Source organism: Falco cherrug, chromosome 7 (genome assembly GCF_023634085.1).
Source record: "Falco cherrug isolate bFalChe1 chromosome 7, bFalChe1.pri, whole genome shotgun sequence".
Taxonomy (NCBI): Eukaryota; Metazoa; Chordata; class Aves; order Falconiformes; family Falconidae; genus Falco; species Falco cherrug.
In genome coordinates, this window is record NC_073703.1 from 11,090,493 (window position 1) to 11,112,057 (window position 21,565).

General features: G+C 39.3%; 1 protein-coding gene across 1 annotated transcript in view; it reads left to right on the forward strand.

The window, feature by feature from the left end:
• Positions 1–21,565, forward strand: part of AGBL1 (AGBL carboxypeptidase 1) — a 332,817-nt gene that overhangs the window by 198,782 nt on the left and 112,470 nt on the right. The window contains exons 20-21 of the mRNA XM_055715877.1: positions 2,230–2,361; positions 6,396–6,572. Of these exons, the coding sequence (XP_055571852.1) occupies positions 2,230–2,361; positions 6,396–6,572 (309 nt within the window). The remainder of the gene's footprint in view (positions 1–2,229; positions 2,362–6,395; positions 6,573–21,565) is intronic.

Genomic DNA, 21,565 nt, shown 5'->3' on the forward strand with positions numbered 1-21,565 from the left:
CAGTTGCTGCTGAGTAGGTTGCTGTTTGCATGCTCCAGGTGTGGAAAGTGTATGCTGCAGGGGTGGTGATGTGCAGATCCAGAGCCCTGCAAAGAAAGCTGGAGGTGAGTAGTGATGCAGGAAAGAAAGTTGATAGGTCAGAAACCAAAAGAAAGAGCAGTGTATAAGCTATGAGATATGTATAATTGACCACCTAATTAGTAGTGGTGAGATGGTTCTTTATCCATGGGTGCCTTAGCCTCTCCAGTATATCAACCTACTGTTTGTCAGAGGAGCTAAAAGAATGTACATGCTCAATTCCAAGATAAACTCCCTTACTTGCTGCAGCTAAACTTAATTACTGCATAGCTGAGAAAAAAACATACTAGGGTAAATCTTGCCCTAACAGTTGGTGGAAGAAGTTCATCTACTCCATCTGTTTTTCCCCTCTTGTATATGTATTTATACAAGAATATGTATTTATATATATACATTTATATATGAGTGTTGATCTACTTGAGGAAAAGAAGCCTCTACGGAGCAATCTGGACAGGCTGGACCAATGGGCAGAGGCCAACGGTATGAGATTCAACAAAGCAAACTGCTGGGTCCTGCACCTGAGTCACACCAACCCCACACAACACTACAGGCCAGGAGAAGAGCAGCTGGAAAGCTGCCTGGTGGAAAAGGACCTTGGGGGGCTGGTCAACCCCTGGCTGCATGTGAGCCGGCAGTGTGGTCAGGTGGCCAAGGAGGCCAATAACTGGCTTGTATCAGAAACAGTGTGTCGAGCAGGATGAGGGAAGTGGTCATCCCCCTGTACTCGGCACTGGAGTGGCCACACTTCAAATAGTGTTCTAGTGAGGGGGGTGTCGGTCTCTTCTCCCGAGTAACAAGTGATAGGTCAAGATGAAATGCCCTCAAGTTGCACCAGGGGAGGTTTAGATTGGGTATTAGGAAAAATTTCTTCACTGAAAGGGTTGTGAAGCACAGGAACAGGCTGCCCAGGGAGGTGGTGGAGTCACCGTCCCTGGAGGTATTTAAAAGATGCATAGATGTGGCACTTAGGAATGTGGTTTAGTGGTGGACTTGGCAGTGCTAGGTTAACGGTTGGACGTGATGATCTCAAAGGTCTTTTCCAGCCTAAACAATTCTATGGTTCTTTTTTTTTTTACCCCATATTCCTCCCCATCTCTTTTTATATCAATCTGTAATTCTTCCCCACCTTCCTACACCCATTCTTTTGTCTTCAAAATAAACCCTGGAAAACTGTTCAATGAAATCTTGAAAGTCCTTTCTACTCAGTGGTGAATACTGGTTTAAAATGAACCAATTCCTTCTCTTTAGAAGTTCTTGTCTTTTCATTGACAGATTTCTGAATATTCCTGATAAAGACATGGAGAATATATGTAACAGCAGTGTGTATATTGACTTCATATCTCAGAGGGCACTGAGATTGATTATTCTTTAAGACTTGGGTCAATATTTACCTCTTGGGTCATTAAATCGTGATTTTCATTTCTATAGGAGTCGATATCTGCTTATAGAGGCTATTCAAACTTCTGCTAAAACTGGGAATGTGCCTTGCGCCTAGTTTATATGACAGCTGACATAAGAGAGATGAATTAGATAGACAGATAGATTAGTGTGGAATAAGATTATTGGCCGTGAAGATTGGTCATGTTCTGTGCTCAGCTTCCAGGAATTCATGTAAAGATCTGACAGCATCGCGCAATACCATTGCACAATTGTATTTTCCTGAAAGTTATGTAGCACAGGTTTTGAATTTAAAGATGACAGACTGATGATTAATTGCTTGGGAAAGCACAGATTTCAAATCTCGTGGGGATAAAGCTGAAGTTTAGGAGTTCAGAAGTGGAAAGCACCTGACAAATTGCTCTGTTGTTGTATCATAAGTTACCATGAACCCTTAGGTTCCTGAGTTGCCATGGATTCCTGCACAGGTGTCATGTTTGTTTCTGCTGCAGACAGAAATGCACTAGTCTTGACTCTGGGTCCCTGAGACCATGTCAGATCGAATAAATAAAGCAAGATACAGTTGACTAACAAAGTTTGACACAGGTTATAGACATGGCCCAGAGTCTAGGCTACTCTGAAGTGACACGGGGGGAAAAAAAACCCAACAACATTAACACCCCACCTGCGATCTTATAGTGCGTATTAAGAAAATCCAGGAAACTTTTTCAATGTTCAAGATTTTTCTTTTTTTTTTTTTTTTCATCTTGGTAGGTATTCTGCGACTACCATGGACACTCCCAGAAAAAGAATGTTTTTCTGTACGGTTGCAGCATCAAGGAGACTTTGTGGCAAGCAGGCTGCCTGGTTGACACAGCAGTTATCACAGAAGATGTTGGCTACAGGGTAGGTCCACTTTGTTCCTTTCTGCAGTTACTGGTGTCTAAGTGCGCCTTTGTAGATAGTTAAGACAATGCCAGCTCACAAATTTTGGAGATAGGTGCAAGCTTCCCTTACTCTGGAGGAGTAATGGTCCAGAGAGTTTCAAATAATGTGTAATATCTTCATATCCTGGATATTAGCAAGAATATTGTTAGTAGATGGCTCCCTATGTATTTCATTTTAGTAAGATGCTGTGTTATAATCTTTGGCAACAGACTAGTAGGACAGACATATTTTTGTGTGGTTTATAATTTCTAAATATATGCAGAACTTTGCTCACACCACCATAATAAGAAAATAAGTAGGAATTACGTAATGAAACCTGAGAAAATGACAACATGCCACTGTCCTACTCAGTTGAATCGCTTCATCACAAAATGCTCCTGGTGCCACTGAAAAGACCAGAGAATTCAGTGGGTGTCAAACAGATCTAATGTAGTGGAGTTATCTTCACAGCAAGCGCTTGGTGTCATAGCTAGGGATTTTTTTTTTTTTAAAATTATAAAGAATAAATACTAAAATCTGGTTTATTTCTACTGCATGTGAATGTCTGCACTCATCAAATTCTTCTCTAGATTTCCTGTCTATCTCTTTTCTTGTGCCTGTTTTGACGCTATTTCCCTCCTAAATGGCAAATTTATTGGAGAAAAAAGAATCTTGTAAGCTCTAATTATAGTCTTAAAAAATGTTAATTTCACAAAACATTAATTGTGGCCTTAAGCTGATTATAGAGGTATAGCTTGGTTTACTCCAACCTGAAAGAGGTTGAAAAGTCTCTTTCAGTTTATGTCTCTGTATAATTTTCACTACTTCAGCGCAAATAATAATTATCTTCCCATAAGGATGCCGCAGCATCGGTGTTTATCTTTTGGCATTGTACACAGCATACTGAAACTTTACTGGAAGAAAGTGCTCCAGCATTCGTCAGGAGGGATCCCTGTGGCAAACCCTGTTTCACAAAGAAAGCAGGGAGAGTGCTTACAGTCAGGAAATCTTTTGCTGTGTTTGAATTCAGAGGGCTTGAAAAGGCTGAGGATGGTTTGCTGTTACGCAAACAGAATTCAAATGCTGCTGTCAGCGTCTGGAGCCTGTCTTGAATCTGCAATGAAGAAAAGCTTCAACGCTGGCCAAGAATACTCTGCAGTGGCCTACAAGAAAGATTTTGTGGTTCAAATCCTCTTTTGCACAAAACAGGAGATGGGTGCCTGCTGCAGTTCCTGCTGATGGGTCACTTTCTTCCTTCTTAGTCTGGATCAGCTCGGGTATATAGGAGAACACATCTGCAATAGCAAACTGCAGCAGATCACCTGTCTCACACCTGCTTTCTTGCACTGTTTGCACAGGTTTCTCTCCTGCCTCCTGTAGGTATTTGGGGATTAATCTGGCCTCTGCGATTGATTTTTCTCCCTGGGAGCAAGAACCAAATACCTCAAGAAAATGTTGGGTTTTGGAACAGCCTTTGCCTCATAGGTCATAGACTCATCTCTCACCCTTGACAATATACAGATCTTCGTTAGCTTCCAATATCTGGTGGCTTTGGGTGACTTGCACAGCATTGGCATCGCAAAGCCCAAATTGAAGATTTGTCCTTTTGAGAGCCGTTCCAGGGCCCTTTGACAGCAGTGTCTGCAGGGACATCAGTAAAGAAATATAATTCCATTCTTTTCTAAAGGGGCAGGAGGTTTATGGACAGGGTCCTGCGTGAAGGGAGTAGCTTCCTTTGTTATTGTGCATGCTAAATCCAGCTGTGTTCGAGAAATGGCCCACAGTCACACTGCTGCATTACCATGAAAGATCCTTGAAAAGGGTATGGTTTTGCTCTTTGAAAATATAACATTGAAAGTTAATTAATAAGAAGAATAAGTAGAGAAGAAAGAACCATTAGTGTGAAGCCCAGTGAATGCTGGTAAAATGAAAAGAATATTAAATTCAGATTTGCTAATGGTCCTAAATGAGTCCTGCATACAGAGACGTTACTGTAACCTGCCAGCAATTTTATTTAATTAAATGTAAAAGATTGATTATGCATATAATTTCAATTGTTTTAAAAAGCTAAACTGGATTAGGGATCCAAGTATTGCATTTGGTAGAATATATTTACAAAAACATCTGTGTGTTTGTTTGCAGAAGGGCAGAATGAAAACTAGCTGAGCTTTCACATACAGTTTAACTGGATCTCATGGTTGTTCTGAGGCTTATAAATGTCTGGGTAATATGGCTTTGCTGTATTTTTTTAATTCGTGTTCAACCCAAGTCTGGGAAAACACAGAAGCACCGCATGAAGGCATTTTTGTGATCCTCATGCAGCAAGTAGCACAATCAAGACAATCCAGAAACGTTGGATGCTTCACCTAAGACAAGCAGTCAGTCTTAGAGATTCCTCTGTCCAGTGCGCCCGCAGGAAAGGGTATGCTGTAGCTTTTAGTAACACACCGGAGATCTTGACTGAAGATAAGACTTGTGGTGGTCTCAGAATTTAAAATGGAATTCCTTACTTTGTTCCAGTTTTCTCCACCTCAGTTTTTTCATCTGAAAAACGGACCTTATAGATCTAAAGATCTATACCTTAGAGAGGTGATAAAGTCTATTGACAGCTGTGGCCAGCATATACTGAAAAACGAAATTTTGTGAGTGCTTAAGTTGTTTGTAAGAGGTATTGCAAAGAAGTTTAGGCCAAAGATTTATCATTCACTTCAAACATGTTTTAGGAAAAAAAATTATTCTTTCATTTTCAATGAAACCAAATATCCCCATGCAGTGCTGTGAAGTAAAGCTCAACAAAACAGAACTACAATTGCTCAGAATCAATAGGTGAAACTGATTGCTATTGGAAAGTGAAATTAGTTGATTGGCTTTCACCACCCAAACTGAATGAAGTTCAAGGTAAATGCCATTAGCAATAAGTGGGAATTCCTTTGATATGATTCCATTCAGGTCAGATGTTTAAGTAAGCGATTGTCAAAGAAATAACGGATGTCCTTGTTTTCCTTGCTTTTCTTTGGATGGATCAAATGGTCTTTTGGCATATGTTGTGGTTAGCATACCAGCACTAAAATTTAGACACGTGCACATACGTGTGTGTGCACCTAAAGGTCTGGTTTCTACATAAAGCACACCTAGTATTAATGTGTATTTATTATATGTTTCTATGGAGTGTAGAAGTAACACATTAAGCACTGTGTAATGGCTAAGTAAGTGTTGCCTCTGCACTGACGGAAATATTTGATGCTGCAGTGTATTAGGGGTGTTTATGGACTTTGGTGGGAAATATCTTGAATAAGGAAATCACTCAGAGCTAAGATGTAGTTTTTACTGGGTTTTCATGATTACTTTTTATTGTGGTTCTTTAAATGAAGTGTATAAAATATATCGCTTGCACTCAGATGAGAATATTTTGGTTTGCTTCACAATGCAAGTTAGTGAAATGTTAAGCTCTATTTTTATATAATTATGTGTGACATTCCATGAGAATACACATCCCCTTTCTCTGCTCTGTGCTAGGTTCAGACAGAACTCCTCCCACAGCTGAATCTCTTGTCAAATTGTGGATGCATGATGGAAGGAGATATAGTATAGCTGGAGAGGGGACAGTGGGAATATCAGGTGCTGAACTATGACTGCAGCCCTCTGGTCAGCACACCAGGAAGGCGTAGGTTAATGTCAAAGCAGTTTGAAAACAAAACTCTGGAAGTGACTTCAGCAGTTCCAAACTATTGGCTGTGAAAATGTTTTATTTTGAATGAGATACACCGAGTGTACTGGATATTTTGCATTTTAGTCTTTGGGGTGAAACAGATGTTGGTATCTGTAGTATCTGAGGATTTCACGTGGGATGGACATAATGCACACTGGTTGGAGCTCTCAGTAACAGTGTCTGCCGATAGATTTGATTATATACACGTTAAAAACCTCAAGTGTCTCTGTATATGTATGTATGATACAAACACATGCACATCTGTTCAATTCATTTTCTCATCAGTGCTGATATTTTCTCATAGACTCTTCCTAAAATACTGGATAGAGTGGCCCCTGCATTTGTCATGAACAGCTGCAGCTTCCTGGTGGAGAAGTCTCGGGAGTCAACGGCCCGAGTGGTGGTATGGAAGGAAATGGGTGTGTTGAGGAGCTACACCATGGAGAGCACATATTGCGGCTGCAGCCATGGGCTCTACAAAGTGAGTAAATCAAAGACCCCTGTGTCACCCTTCTCCTAATGCACATTCTGGAAGGGTAAAGCAGAGGCGATAGCCATGGTCTCAGGGCTTAGCATTGTCTTCTCTCTCCAGACCCATGCAGACATGCTTCTGAGTTTCTCCTCAGTGCAATCTTTCTGTGATCCCTCACTCTTTTTGCCTTCCATGCCAGGAGAGTTCTTGTTCTGTGGTTTCATTCAACAGTGAAATAAAAAGAAACTCCAGTCTGGAGCCAAAAGCATTGAGATGAAGGAAGGAGTGTTTTTGAGATGATACAGGGCACTTATCCCTGTGAGGGCATTCACTGTGTTGTAAAAAATGTGTTGGCAGGTCATACGGACATCTTTAAGCCTAGTTCTAAGTTAAGTAATTTGAATGCTAGTGGCACCAAGCTCTTTGGTACAGGCTAGCTACCTGAGCATCCACCTGGCCAAATTAAAGAGCCTGAACTGAGAATCCTGCATTTGAAGTTGCCTGAAGCCAAAGGTAGCTAATGCGAGGCTAGCTTTGGCAGCTGCCCACGAGCTCAAGGTATGCCTGTACTGTGATCTAGACAGACCAGAATTCCACATCAAATGAGGTTCCAATCTGGGTAAGCAGGGCTGTACTCATACTGAATGCATCAGAGACATCAGTCTATGAGATCCCCTGGCACTTTTTAAGTACACAGGATGAACTCTGGTAATTGCATTTGGGTGATCATAATTCTTTATTCACTCAAATGGTGAATTCTTTCTCTTGTTCCTTTCCCAAACCTGTTGCTTTCATTGAAAGGCTTCCATACTCCACATCGATTCTCCCACTAGGGAGCAATCCTTATCTATACAGCATTAATAAGCAGTTAAGGATCCTGAAAGACCCTTAAGGAAAGAACCATCATTACAAATAACAATTAATTAATAAGACATTCAAATTATTATCTTTGGAAGCTCTATACTAATCCGTTTACCTCTCTGTAGAATGCAGCCAGGAAGTACTCAGGTGTTTTTTTGACTATGCTGTACTACACACACATCAATTCCAAGACAGGAAAGGCAAAAGAAAAAAACAGCAGACAGTTTAAAGAAAGAGAATATAATTGCACTGGGCATTACATCTAACACTCCCTACTCCTGAGAAGCGCTAATGGTTTTTTAATAGGCACCACAGGTCAAGACAGTGGTTTTGAATCTTTTTTAGATAGTGGGGGAAAATCTACTTTGAGTGAAGTCGATGACAAAACTCCTAACGATCTCCATAGAGGAGGAATTCACTGATTTCCTAGATAACCACAGTAAGACCTAAAAACAGTGACACAACAGATAGTATCAGTATATAATGATTTATTCTCCTTCAGCATCTGAGAGGTCTTTAGGCCAAATTTGCTTAATTTGTGCCATAAGATGTTTGAAATAGTAGGAGGGTAATGTTAAATGCTACATTCAGATGTGGCATTTAAACTTTGTGCCATCCACAGGGGCTCTGTATTATATGTAGAGGTACCAAAAATAAGCAGAAAGACCTAATGCAGATGGCTCAAGATTCTTTTTTAAAGAAATGTTTTAAAATGTATGAAATTATTTTCCACGTTCTCTCTTGTCCTCTTTTTCATCATCGACCAGGACCACAGGCAACCACTGAGGACAAGAGCACGTTGACATATGAGAACTTGTAACTGGTGACAGAATCCAATGTTCTTATGGCCCATAAGGAAGTCTGTAAGCTGTAAAGCAGTTCTGAAATTTCCATTCTGAACACCCTGAAAAGCTGAGTCCCAGTTGAATCATCGGGTTATTTTTATGAGGTCACATATCCCTTTTTTTTCTTCTTTGTTTAGGGTTTTCATTCATCTCAAAGATGGAAGATACATAAATATTCCCTTGAAGGGGCATTTCTTCATCATAAGAATAATAGAAACACTTTTTGCATTTTCCCTGATTCAGGCAGCTTTAAAGCAGTTTCATTCATTTTTTCCAAGTATACAAAGTACCCAACTTGTTAGTACCAAAGTGGAATATAATTCCTTATGTTGACATTTATACAGGAGCTGCATATAAATACATAAACTATCTATTTCAAATAATGATATCAATAAGCTATTTCCTCTTCTTTTTAGTCACCTTTAGAGTTGGTTCTTGCTTGTTTGTTTGCTTGTTCTTACAAGTGGATTATTTAGGGTATGGACTTGACAGGCTAACATGAAGATTTCATTGCATAATACCATTTAATACTCAGCTTCCAACTATCAGGCCAAAACTATTTCATGAGTATCTGGAATCCCTGAAATTATTCCTGTAAACTGAAAATTAATCACATAAGAATTTTTCTAGAGACTTCAATCTGAGTTCTTCACTCTTGGACCTTCAAGTTGATGTGTGTAAACAATAGGCTGAGACTAATGCTCAGGCAGGAGATGTCAGCACCCCATGTTTATAGCTTTCTGATATTTGGATTAGTATATTTGTGTTTAACTGTTAATAGAATCAGTTTCTTGATCATATAAGACTCATCTCCCTGTAGGGATATTTCCAGAATCTCCCCTGGACAAGCACGTCCTTATGTTTTTGATATTTTTATACCTTGAAGTACAGTACAAACAGCAGTTAGGACTTAAAACATCTCATTATATGCAGCAGATTCTCCCAAGTCCAGCATCATTCAGTGAATTAGTGGTCAAACTTCTAGTAGAGTGCAGCAGACCTGGATCCTGGTCCTTAGTTTTCTTCCTGCTTGTAAGTGATGAAAGTAATTCATTCAAGTAGCTGCTTTGCTGGCTACAAGCACAGGTACAGTGCTTGGAATCACAGAGACATCTGATAGGGATTGTGCAAAGGATTTGGGAAGACAAGAAAGCCTTATAGAGGCATCAAGACGTTAAAATATTAATTACACAAGGCTGGTAAGTGTGCCACCTCTTACCGCGTGTCAAGGAAAGGCTAAGGTAAACCAGAACCTGTTTTTTTCTGATAGACAGTCCAAAAAAGATGATGTGTTTTTCCAAGGAATGTGTCTGTCCTTTCTTGAATTGAAATGTAGCCTTTTAAAAATAGTTTAGTGACTGAAAGATAAGGCAGGAGTTTGGTACTATTGATATGTAAATGAGAAAGAATAGTGACCCCAGCCTCTTTTAAAAGTCATTTGGTTTCAAATGGAGAGGAATGTGGAAATGAAAGGAGAAAAGAGATGGTTTGTCTCTGTCGAATCTCCCCATCTGTGTGATCAATGGAAACGCAATAAGCCAACTACCCTTAAGGAAGTGAAACATAAAACTAAAGAAACTATTGATGTTATCTAAGGTTTTGCTCAACCTAAGGAAGAAGAAAAAAAAAAAGGGAAGAAATATCCAAACTCTTTTTCATTTTGTCTGAGTTGCCCAATTCAGTCTTAGAGGAACAATGTCTCCATTTGAAAGTTGCTAAAAACAAAGCAGCCAATTTCTGCAGGGAATTCTCTCTCCTGCTTCCACCAGTTTACAACCCTACAGTCAAATCAGAAAAAAAAACCAAAAAAAACAAAAAACACCCAACCCCCCCAAAACCCCCACAAACAACAACAAAAAAACCCAACCCACGACAACTGCTTACCATTTCTTTGCTTATGTGAAGGCAGCCTGTGTTGTTCCTTTGTTGGAGCTTTTACCCCTCCAGCTCACCATGTGATTTTTATTGCTGTGTCACTTTTGTGGGATGTAGAGCCCCTCTCGTATTTTGTTTATGAACTGGAAGCAAGGCTGTACTGTAAGATGTTCTGCTGAGTACAGGTTCAGTCAGGTACAGTCATGACGCCAAAAGAATCAAATCTCCAGTGACACATATTGATATTTTCCTGTTTCTTGTGTGATTCATTTTTAAACTTGCGTATCTCTTCGCTGTTACCATGTTCAATCCTATTACACTGTTTCACCATTCTTCTTAATTCCTTGTTACCTAGCCTACTAATTAAGACCCTTCTATAGCGTATCGCACTGTGCTGTTCCATTCATTACTGCATTTATCATCCTACAAGTTAATACCTTTTGTGGCATGGTATACAGCTGAGTTCCAAACAATATGTAGTGGTAATATTGAGAATCTAAAAAATTCAGCTTCATGCTCTGTGAGTACGTGCAATGTTGGAAAAGCATTTTCCTTGGAGTGTTGTGCCTGATGGAGTAGATGTAGTACTAACAGAAATAGATTTTTAACTTCTTACTTAGAAGGGTTTATAAACAACAAGGAGTAACAAATGAGTTTTAAAATTATTGCAGATACCTTGACAGTGCCCTTTGAAAAAGATTTTAGAAGTGATATGGATCCCTTTTTGAGGAAAGTGTTTGGGAGAACTGAGAAAAAATATTTTTTTTTTCTTTCCAGTTTAATGCTTCTAAGTCAGAGGAACTGAATACCCCAAATTTTCTCATTAGACTTGATTAGAGGGAAAAGCCACCCCTTCGCAGAGACACTGGAAAGAGGAGAGATCAGCATCAAGCAGCATAGCTATACAGTTCTGAAGACTTTCTTGACAGTAATTCAAAATGTCTTTGTTGAACAAAAGTGGTGAGAGTTAGCCTGACTGGAAGATCTGATGGTACCCATCCCCTTTAACCTGGTTAACATGGACTGGAATACTTAAAATCAGCCAAGTACCAGTGATTTACCATAGAATTACAGCTGAACTAAATCAATATGCCAAGATGAAAACCCTTTCCTCTTTCTAGTCCTGGTTTGACTTGTCTCTAATCAGCCAGCTTGGACAAATCATACACTGGTAACATTAAATTACAGCACTATTTCTTTATAGTTATCTGTAGGCAATGAAATATTTTCTTCATCTTTCTTACTATTGAAGGTTACTTACCAAATTACTGTGCAGGATTTTTATGTATGCTTTACTCATAAGCAGTTTATTACAGTTAATAGTCAGAAATTGAGTTGTTTTGATGGAGTTTGCAGGTCACATGGCATGCTTCTGTTCTCCAGTAAGATGTATATTGTTCTTATAATTGGAAGTCTGGTGCACAAACTTAAAAATAATTTTAATTTGGCCTCTCGCCAGTATTTAGCCACCAACAAAAAATATTTCAGCAATATTCTTGCCATAAAGCATGTTTGGTAAGTGCTTGCAGAAAGAAAAAGTAAAGAAATAGGATATACTCTATGCTTTCTGGTATATGCTTCCAGAAAATGTTTACAGTGTCTTTGCAAGTCTAACAGACTTTTCCTCATTTCTGATTTTTTTTTTTGTTCCTCAGAGCTCACGTTTTTCCTAAGTATGGGTAAGTCTCAAAAGCATTCAAAAGTTTCTTTCAAAAAAAAAAAAATCTTCTTTAAAATGTGTGTGTTTAGCTGACTCTCAGTGCTCTGGGGATCTCATTCAAAAGCAGATGCTGAGAATAAGAAAGAATGGTTTTCTTTCTGATACTTCTGTTTCCAGTTCTGGTCCAAAGTGGCTCAAATTGGAAGCAGCTGTAACAGCAAGAAAAGTAGAGGAAAAAAAAAAAGTTATCTAATAGTAATCTAAGAGCTGAAAGTTCAGATTAGGCGTTTGTTCTGTTTTTTTAAGTTGTTATGCAAGGCAGAAATTTCCATCATATTTGCTTTATTTTCCTGTTTTTTCCACCAACCCCTTGCACTAATTGATTGGTGATTCATTTCATAAGATATTGTAATTGTACGTTTAGGCTTGTGCGCCTTGCTTCATAGTTATTTAAGGATTAATGACATTTAGGAAGTGGGGGAAAGGCGTGGGGGGAATAGGAAAAAACGGGTTTCTGAGCAAACAAATGAGATGGTGGGTGTTTGTCTTCCTTGTAGATTCTTATATGAGCCGCTGCTGGATTTTCCTTCATTAGGTGTTTGTTAGTGTTTTGTTTGTTTGTTTTAATTATTTGACAGAAAGCTAACTAAGAAATCACATGTTTAAATGTGCTCAGATTTGTTTGGTTCGTGCCACATGAAATAATAGGAGTTTGAAGATGTGCACCGAAGGTGTGCAATGACTCAGATTGTTTGGAAAAGCAAATTAGAAAACTGGGAGAACTCTGTAGGGATTCTTTGGCCCTTGTATCTCCAGAAAAACTAGAATTTGTCAATAGGACTATCCTGGCTAGTCTTATCTTTCTTGATTAGTAATAAGACAGTTGTATTAAGGCAAGTGGGACCAAAACAACATGAGATGCAAGTATCATCTCTGTTCCCAAAAGTCATGGGTATAATTGCAGTTTACTGTATTTTTGCTGAAGGTGCTCAATATTGTCAGATGGGAGGGCCATTTACGTACATTTAAAAGTCTGTAAAACTTTGCAAGGAGGTAATTCAGGCCTCCATGCTGTTTTCCTATTTCCTGATCCACTCCATGGTCAGTTTAACCTTGATGTTTTGGAAAAGATCAGTAGTTGAGAAGGGTTGTTATTCTTGTCATAATTCCTGAGGAAGGCTTATTTCTTATTTGTTTGGGGGTTTTGGGGGGCAGGGGAACTGGTTGGTTTCTTTTAATAGCCTGTATAGGGCAAAACCCATTTTCTGGCACTAGTGTGACTGCTTGAAGCCTTTTGCTGAGAACACTTAGCCCCTCTTCCAATGTTTGTCAAATGTAGATGTTTTGTGAATGACTCTGGAAAAGCAACGGACACTTGATCCAATAGACTGAGTTTGCTGCTGTAAAAACAAACAATTGTTTTGTCAGGGTGACTGAATAATACCTTACCTCTTTCCAGAAGTAAGTATAGGGGTGGTTGCCTGCCAAATGCTGTGCACTAGTCCATCTGTTGAGATGTCCCGTGAATGCTGCCTTGAAGCAGATTTTGGAAGAAGTCCTCCCCAGCACCTGCTGCAGTGGGTTTCGGCTGTCACTCAGGCCATCTGCTTTCCTGTTCCTGGGTTGAAAGTTTCAAGTGTCAGGGGACTGAGGGATGTTTTGTTGTGTTTGAACTCACATGGTTACTAGAAACAGAGGTGAATGACACTTAATGGTGAAGAATGGACACAGCTTTTTTTTGTCCGCAGAGCACTCAGGAATCACTAAACCCCAATTGTCAGAGGACACCGGGCAACAGTGTTTTAGTCTTTCCTATTATTAGTGTACCCAAAGATGATTTTTTTTTCTGTATGAAAAATGATAATCATTGATGCTAGCTAGATTGTGGAAGAAGATACTAATTTAAATTTTTGAGGTTTATTTTGGTTATTTCTCCTCAGATGTTGAGCCAGCTTTATCCCTGACTCGCTAAGTTCAGTGGTGTTGTATCAAGGTAGATTTGGATAATTAGCTTTGGAGAGATATTCCAGAGACCTTGACAGTCTTGGAAGAAAAGATGCTTTAGCATCGCACTGGGGAATAGTTTATTGAATGTGTTTCCTCCCTCTTAGACCATGTCTGGAAGGAAACAAGAGTGCCTCTGCCAGCTCTGCTGCCTCTCCTAGCTTTTATCAGTAACAGATTTTCTCCTCAGTTAATGTACTGGTTAGTAAGTTATTCTAACTGCGGAGCTTTGGTTAAAGAAAACGGGAAAGTCTGTATGGAAGGGCAGTCACAGTGGTGAGTTAAACACACCTCAAACTCAGTTTGAGGTATCTTTAGTGGGAATGAGCCACGGGCAAGTCGTATCACAGCCTATTCCCATAGCACTTGTCTTTTAAGCTTGCTGTGTGATCCTCTTCTGAACTTTCCAACCAAGATTAGCACTTGTGTGCCAAGGTTAGTATAGTGTAGGTTAGTACTGGTCTCTGGCATTTCCAGATATTTTAGTCTGAAAGTTTTGACACAGCATTTTCACACAGGAGTGATGAATTGTTACAGTATGGAAATGGGCAGCCCTATTAACAGTGCCAAAATGAATGATTTATGATATTTGATTGCCAGAGCAACGTAGCGATTAGGCTGAAATTACATGTCTTTTGGTTTGTAGCCACGTAACCTGTTTTCTGGTCCTGTTAGGCTGTATTGAGTCAAATGAGTTCGTCCTGAATCAGAACTCTCCACAGGCACCTCAAGGTAATGCTGCAGTCTGTCATGGAGCACTCCTAGCAGCTAGAGACAACTTAGCTTAGATAACCTAGCCCTAACTTAGGGCTCGAGTGTTGTCCTCATGCTATTTTGTGTGCACGGACATCTCCCTCGTTTCCTTCTCCTTCAGTGTAAAGACACTCCATGATATATATTTGCAGAGGCAGGAGAGCTAAAGATAAGATTAGCATAAAATGGAATATACAAAAGGCTGTAGGTAGAAGAACACAGGCTCTTAGGTCCCGCTTTAGGACCTCAGGGTCACGCAAATCACATTTCCCTGTTTCTCCTACTGAGCCATTCAGGCTAAGAAATAGGATGCGAATCATGGCTTGGCAGAAAATATGGGTGCTATATCCTAACCCAGATTTTGTTGGTAAAAACATGTTACAAAAAGAGAAAAACATGGTCCTGAACCACAAAGAAGTGAAAAATTTGCTAGTTTCTCTGCCTTTTGGAACCATTTTCAAAATTGACACTGAGGAGGTGTCTGCTTCTCCAGCCCCTAAGCAGACAGTCTGGCCCAATCTATAGCCCTTTGGCAGAATGAGTAACTTAAATCAGCTCCTTTGTCTCTGCTGTTGATAATTATTGGGTGCTGACTGGCTGTGTAACTGGAGAATAGGTCCCATGCTATATGGTTAAATTACAGCACAATAAAAAATGATGACAGGAGTGAGATCATAATAGATCTGACTGCAAATCTGAGAGGTATCTAGTTCTGAGGTTCAGTGGACATGGCTGGCATGCAGAATAGCAAAGCAGAGCAATCATGTACCTCCTCCTTGGCCCATCCTTTTCCACCATCATATAATTGAAACAGCTCTCTTAGCTCTGCTGTTTGCCCCTTCTGTTTGGGACTCAACCTTGGAGTGCTTGTTCCAACAAGTCGCCACAATCTCCTGCATTCCTTTCACTTGCTAATAATGCTTGTGTTTCCTAATTGGTAGGTCCCTTTTTGTTAAACCAAGGGACAAAGCAAACTACTTGGATCTGAGGAGTGGAAAATGGGAATTATCTTGACTCTTTGCTGTCTTGACTGCTGATGTTCCTCTAGATGTCTTTTTTCCTCAGTCCATTGTAATCAGCTGATGTTTCTGCTTTGTTTATGGGGTCTGACTCCCTCAGCTGCTTTTGCACTTCCCTAGATACTTCGTTGCAATCCAGTCTTCCCATATTCCAATGCTGTACTGGAGAAAGGAAGTGATGGTTAACAGACAGGGCTTATCAAACTGTTTCTCTACAAAGGGAATGAGCAACAAGACTACATAGAGTAGGATTAGATGGAAGAATCCCAGGTTTGGACATGACAGGTCTGGGCAACCTAGATGCCTGAAGCAAAAAATCCTTTTGCAATTGCACTCGTTGTTGCATGGAGAAGAGATTGCATTTTGCAAGGGGTACAAGATATGAATTAATGGCTGACCTCTGTATTTTCACTCTGCTGACAAGATACTGTTTTGTGGCCCCACTTGAAGATGAACAAAACCAGTGTATTCATGCAGAGACATAAAACCAACAAATGTTGTCGCCTTGTGACTGAGGGATTGGGTCTTTCCATGTGCTGTAAGGAGGAACAAACTCTACTAGTATTAAAATCAATGCTGCCATGCTCAGAAGTCAAACAGTCTCTTGTAGTGCCAGAAGGCTGAAAATTACTAGCAAATTATTGTTGTCAGGCTAATCTCTGAATTGTATTTATTCAGTTTATGGGTATAGCTGAGAACCTGGTTTGGCTTCAGATGTGGTTTTGTTAGAACCTTAGCTACGTTCACAGTACACATTATTAGAGCAAACAGAAAACTACAGAAGTAAGCTAGATGTTTAAAGATTATTTTAAATTTTCTATTCTAAATATTATAGTGGTGTGACAAATCAGACAACTGCAGTCACACACACATATATGTGATTTTTCTGGATGAAAAGTCATTTTTTATTTGAAGCCCACTAAGCAATTCTGAATCGCATGACCTTGAATGTCCATGGGATTTCAGTCTGGTAAAGAAAAAGCTCTTGGGAAGGATAAGGGGTAGAAAAGCAACATTCCTAATGAAAACGAACTGCATTATTTCAGTTGTGTCCCTTTAAATGTCCAAATATCAATGCACATCATCCTTTCAAGTTTTCTGTGGAATTACAGCAGCTAGCTTTTTGATTTCTGATGTCTCTCTTGCTTGTTAATCTGGCCCCATGTGAATTTATTGTACAAATCTATTTGGCAGCTGAAAATTGCCCTTTGATGAAGCTCCTAGTCTAATCATGAACTCCTCAGGCATGGAAAATAAGAATGGGGAGGTGGCAAAAGCAGAGGCTAAAAAAGCCATGTTTGTCTTTCACTCTGCATGGGTTTTAGAAGCATCTAAATTTCAAAGTATTTCACACACAGGATTTTCTGCAAAGATGGAGTGTGTTCCTTTTAGGATCGTAAAATTTGCTATGCTGGATCAGACCACTGGTCCATATAATCATGTATCCTGCCTCATACAGAGGCTGGTTCCTCATGGCTCAGAAGAAAGCAAAACCAGCCTGTAATGCAACTGATTCAATTACACTAAGATACAGAAAGGAAATAATCCTACCAGCCTGACCTGCCTCTCCTCCACTTCATACGCTGCAGCGTGAGGCCTGATAATCGTTATCCAAACCTTGAAGTAATGAGCTAAGTTCTTTGTGAATAATTATGGCACTCTTTCATCCCATTTCATAATGTTTTCTCAGACAGAGCTCCCTGCAGCACTGAATTCCACTAGCTGATGCCTGTAATACGTATATGCTGTCCATCATCATATGTAAACTATTTATTGAAATCTGATCTGACATATTTCTGCATTCTGTCCCTTTGCTGGTTTCTGTATCCAGGGAAGATGCGCTTCCCACAGCTGCAGTTGATGCCAGTTTGGTCTGTGAGCTCTCTATCCATGTTTGCTGCCATCCTTATGCCTCTGTTATCTACTCCCAGGTCCCCTGGTCTGGTGTCCTCTAAATCAAATTAGAGGAATCAAATATTCATTCTTTCCCATCTCAAAATCTGTAGACAGATCCTGGCTCCATCCGGCTCACGGCTCTTTGGTAGATTTCCTTACTTTCTTTACAATCCAGGTTAATTTTTTCAGGTGTGCTAAACTCTTGAGCTACCTTTTCTCTCCTTTTTTACTTTCTACCACAAAATGTGTTTCAGAGTACCCAATATACCAGGACTGACTGTAATTCCTTTGCATTAAAAGTACTATATTCCTTCCTCACTGGCAGAGTACTGACATTCCTTTTTGTTTAAATGACAATATGTGCCCTTGCCTGGTACTCTAAACATCATAAATAATACATGCATGTCTGCAGACTGCACCATGTAGTGGGTTTGTCCTTGGGTAGAGACAGGTCTTCCAGATGGAGAAGGTGGGTGTTGCATGAGCCCACACTTGGAGATTCTGCTTCTATTGCACAGCTGTTTGAGTATGATAATAGTGCCTTTCCATGTAGCACAGCTCCACAGCCTCTCTTCCTTCCTGTGGCTTCAGACGCTGGAAGGGGGTGGTAGGGGATTCCAAATGAACAGTAGCAGAGAGGCCAGGATGCTGCACTGCACATGTATGAGATATATGCGCGTGGTGGCATATGAAGCAGGAAAAAGAAGTCTCAGGTCTGGACTGAAGACTTGACAGGTATTCCAGTGTCATAGCAAGAGCAAAGGGGGCTCAATACTGCTGCTCGTCTGCCCTGTCCAGATGCAGCCTGTCCTGTAGCAGGGAAGGCTGCAGTTGCTAAGAAAGATATTAAGCACTGAAAGCAGAATCTTAATAACAAATTCATGGAGTTATAATCATCAGAAGGGACCACTATTTCTTCTGGTTTGACCTTTTTATGATGTATAAACTTTTGGACTTCACCCCAGCAGCTTTGTACAAAGCCTGATAACTTGTGTTTTTGTGAATAGGTCTCGTAGAAAAAAATTCAGACACTGGATTTGAGAACATCACACGATCAGAAATCCATCTTGTCCCCTAGTATTTTGTTCCAGGGGTCAGTAACTGTTAAATATTATTGCCTGATTCTAATTTGAGTTCATCTGCCTGCTTTTTTCAGCTGCATTCTTGTTATTTTTCTTTAATTTAGACAGACATTTAGTAACTTGCACATTGTTCTTTAAAAAGTACTTACACAATGCAACCAAGTCACCTTTAAATCTTTTTTGATAATTAAAGAGGCTGAATTCTTTAATAGTTTTTCTTTATCAGAACATGCAGGAAAGTGCCTCTGAATTAGCTAAAGATGCAAGCAGAGAGTCCTATGCTAAACCATGTTAAGCTACGTGTCAACAGTCTGAAGCAGAATTAAGGTGGCCTTAATTAAATTCGGCTTAATTCATTTCTAAAGTAAATTGAGCCAAACTGAATTACAAACACTTTAATTCTTAATAACAGCAGAAATATGCGCTTCTGTATGTGATAAACTTGTACTTATAAACTAAGGGTATGCTCGTGCTAGATGAACTCTGAGACAGAAGCTGATAAGCCTAGCAGGAGAGTTTTCAATGGAATTTCGAGTTTCATGGTTTATCTTTAGATAAGACCCTATATTGCATACTGCATATGGATGATGGAGGAAAAAACTGCTGTGATTTGCCTTGGATGTGTTATATTCTAATTTTTGTTTAAGGAATATATTTTGATGCATGTATTGCCAAATTGTGAGAGATCTACAAGTGAAGATATGTGATCTAGAAAGAGACATTTCAGCACAGCATACAACCCATGGAAATGCAGATATCTGGGACAATTCAGAAATCATTTGCACACATGCCGTAAGTGTGGAAGGATCAGTCATGAGGAGGCTGAAGATAGCAGAAATCAAAAAAAGATGTTGGTTACTCATAGACAAGAGAAGTAAGAGAATTTGGAAATGTCCAGTGCTGATGTTGCATGATATTCTTTTCTCAGATACTCAGTAAGACAATTGCTGCCATATAGAGAATTAGAAGGAGATCTCTGAAAGCCTTTTAGTGTAAACCAAGAAAACATTCAGATATTTTCAACCAAGTAGGTGTCATAAGTGAGCCTCATTTCGGAAAAGTGGACAGAGTAGTAAACAAAAGTGTAATGTGACAGCGCATTGCTTGTCTACAGCAACATAATAAGATGCAAAAACAGATTAGGATGATGCATGTTGGGAACACGTGGCAGAGAAATATGTGGAGTGGTATATCACAGGATTCTTCAAGGCTTTTGATGAAAATTAAATACAAAGGTCTTTGGCTATTTTGTCAGAGAGCTTTTTAAAGCTGTAAATAAAAGGGAGGAAGGATGGAAAGATAACCATTGATTGCATAGCTGTTGTGAAGCAGAAGACATTTTTGAGAAGTGAACCGTGTTCCAGTGTTTATGGAGATCACATGGATGAGGGACCCTTGCGCTTCGGAGGAAGAGAACTAATCTATCATCAAGCAAAACAAAATAATGCTGAAGTAGGAAAAAAGAAAAAAAAAAAAGCAACAAAGCAAGCTCTATTGAAAGCAAATGCAGTTCAAACTCTAATAGCTTGTCATAAAATAATTGAATCTGTGTGGGAAAAACTGCAGAAGAAATAGATTTCTACATACTGCTGCTAAGCATTTAAGTAATGAGCAAGACCAATTGAAAGATCTTGCTGATAAAGTATAACGTAATTAGTTGCATTGAAACCTGCTAGGAAAATTTTGGAATTCCATTTTTTTAAATACCAAAATCTCTAGATTCTGGTCTGTGTCCTGCTTGGGGAGGACAGAAAGGATAGTAAGCATATCTGGCTGGGATGGGGGGAATGGCAGTGTGTTACATCTTCATTTACTGGTAATTCAGCTCTACATATACTGGGCAGGTATGCTGTCAAAGTCTAGGAAATGAGCCTGCTTGACACACTGAATCAAACTACAAAATGGGTTAAGTTACCTCATAGGCACTTGTGTTCCATACAAAAATGAAATGTGTAGCTATGGATTTCAGTTTGGGTGAGATATACCTGAGATTGCATGCGGGAGCAGTAAATACTGTTAAAGATTCCAAACATTACAGATGATACTTTTCTAACACAAAGGTTATAGTATCCAGCGTAACTCTGTTTTGGACTACATTATAACAAGAAAGGATGAATTAGTCTTTGGTGTGGGAGTTTGCGGTTACCTAGGCACCAGTGATCATGACCCAATTACATTCAATATGGGCAGAGGACAGTGTTCCTATTAACAAGTGTTCCTATTTTTTTTTTTCCTAAATAATGGCTGGTTTTCCAGATCTGAGAAAATATTATAGGTAAAGCAGACCACAAGAGAAAAAATTTCTACAGAAATATTATGAATAAAAATTGAGTCCTTTTAAAAAAAGGTTTTGTTACATATCTAAAAAGGCACAATTCTCTAATCAAGAATTGAGGATATATTCAATTAACGCTGATCCTGGTTCAGTAGCAAAAAGAAGGCAATAATTAGAGGACTGTGAATCATAATATTGATGGAAAAATCTACATAATAGATTTATTATAGTGAGATTTCTATTATTTTCAGTCTCAGTTTCTTGTTTGTTGGCACTAACTGTTTACTACTATTTCTGAATGTAATGAGTAGACAAAAGCAAAGGTAATTTTCCTAAATATGGCTGATGAAAATAATCTTCTGAGGGGTACTAGCACAGATTTATTGTCACTGAACAAACCCCCCAGGGAAAACAGATACCAGCTGATACAATGTAAGAAATGAATATAAGAAACTTAAAAAGTAAAAATTCATGGCAGTCAATACCAAGAACTGTAAGTAAGTGTTTGGTACCGTAACTAGAAAATAAGCTCTAGAACACTGTTATAAGAATTATTGCATTGATAATATTGCTAAACAGATACACCTACTAAAGTAGTACCTTTAAGTTGTTAGTGGTATTTCTTTTTCTAGCCATTATGTTGTTGCTCCTTCCTAATATTATGGTACGTTATAGCCTCGGCACACTCAATAATGATGATGCTAAACACTGATCATCATTTCCCTTATCACG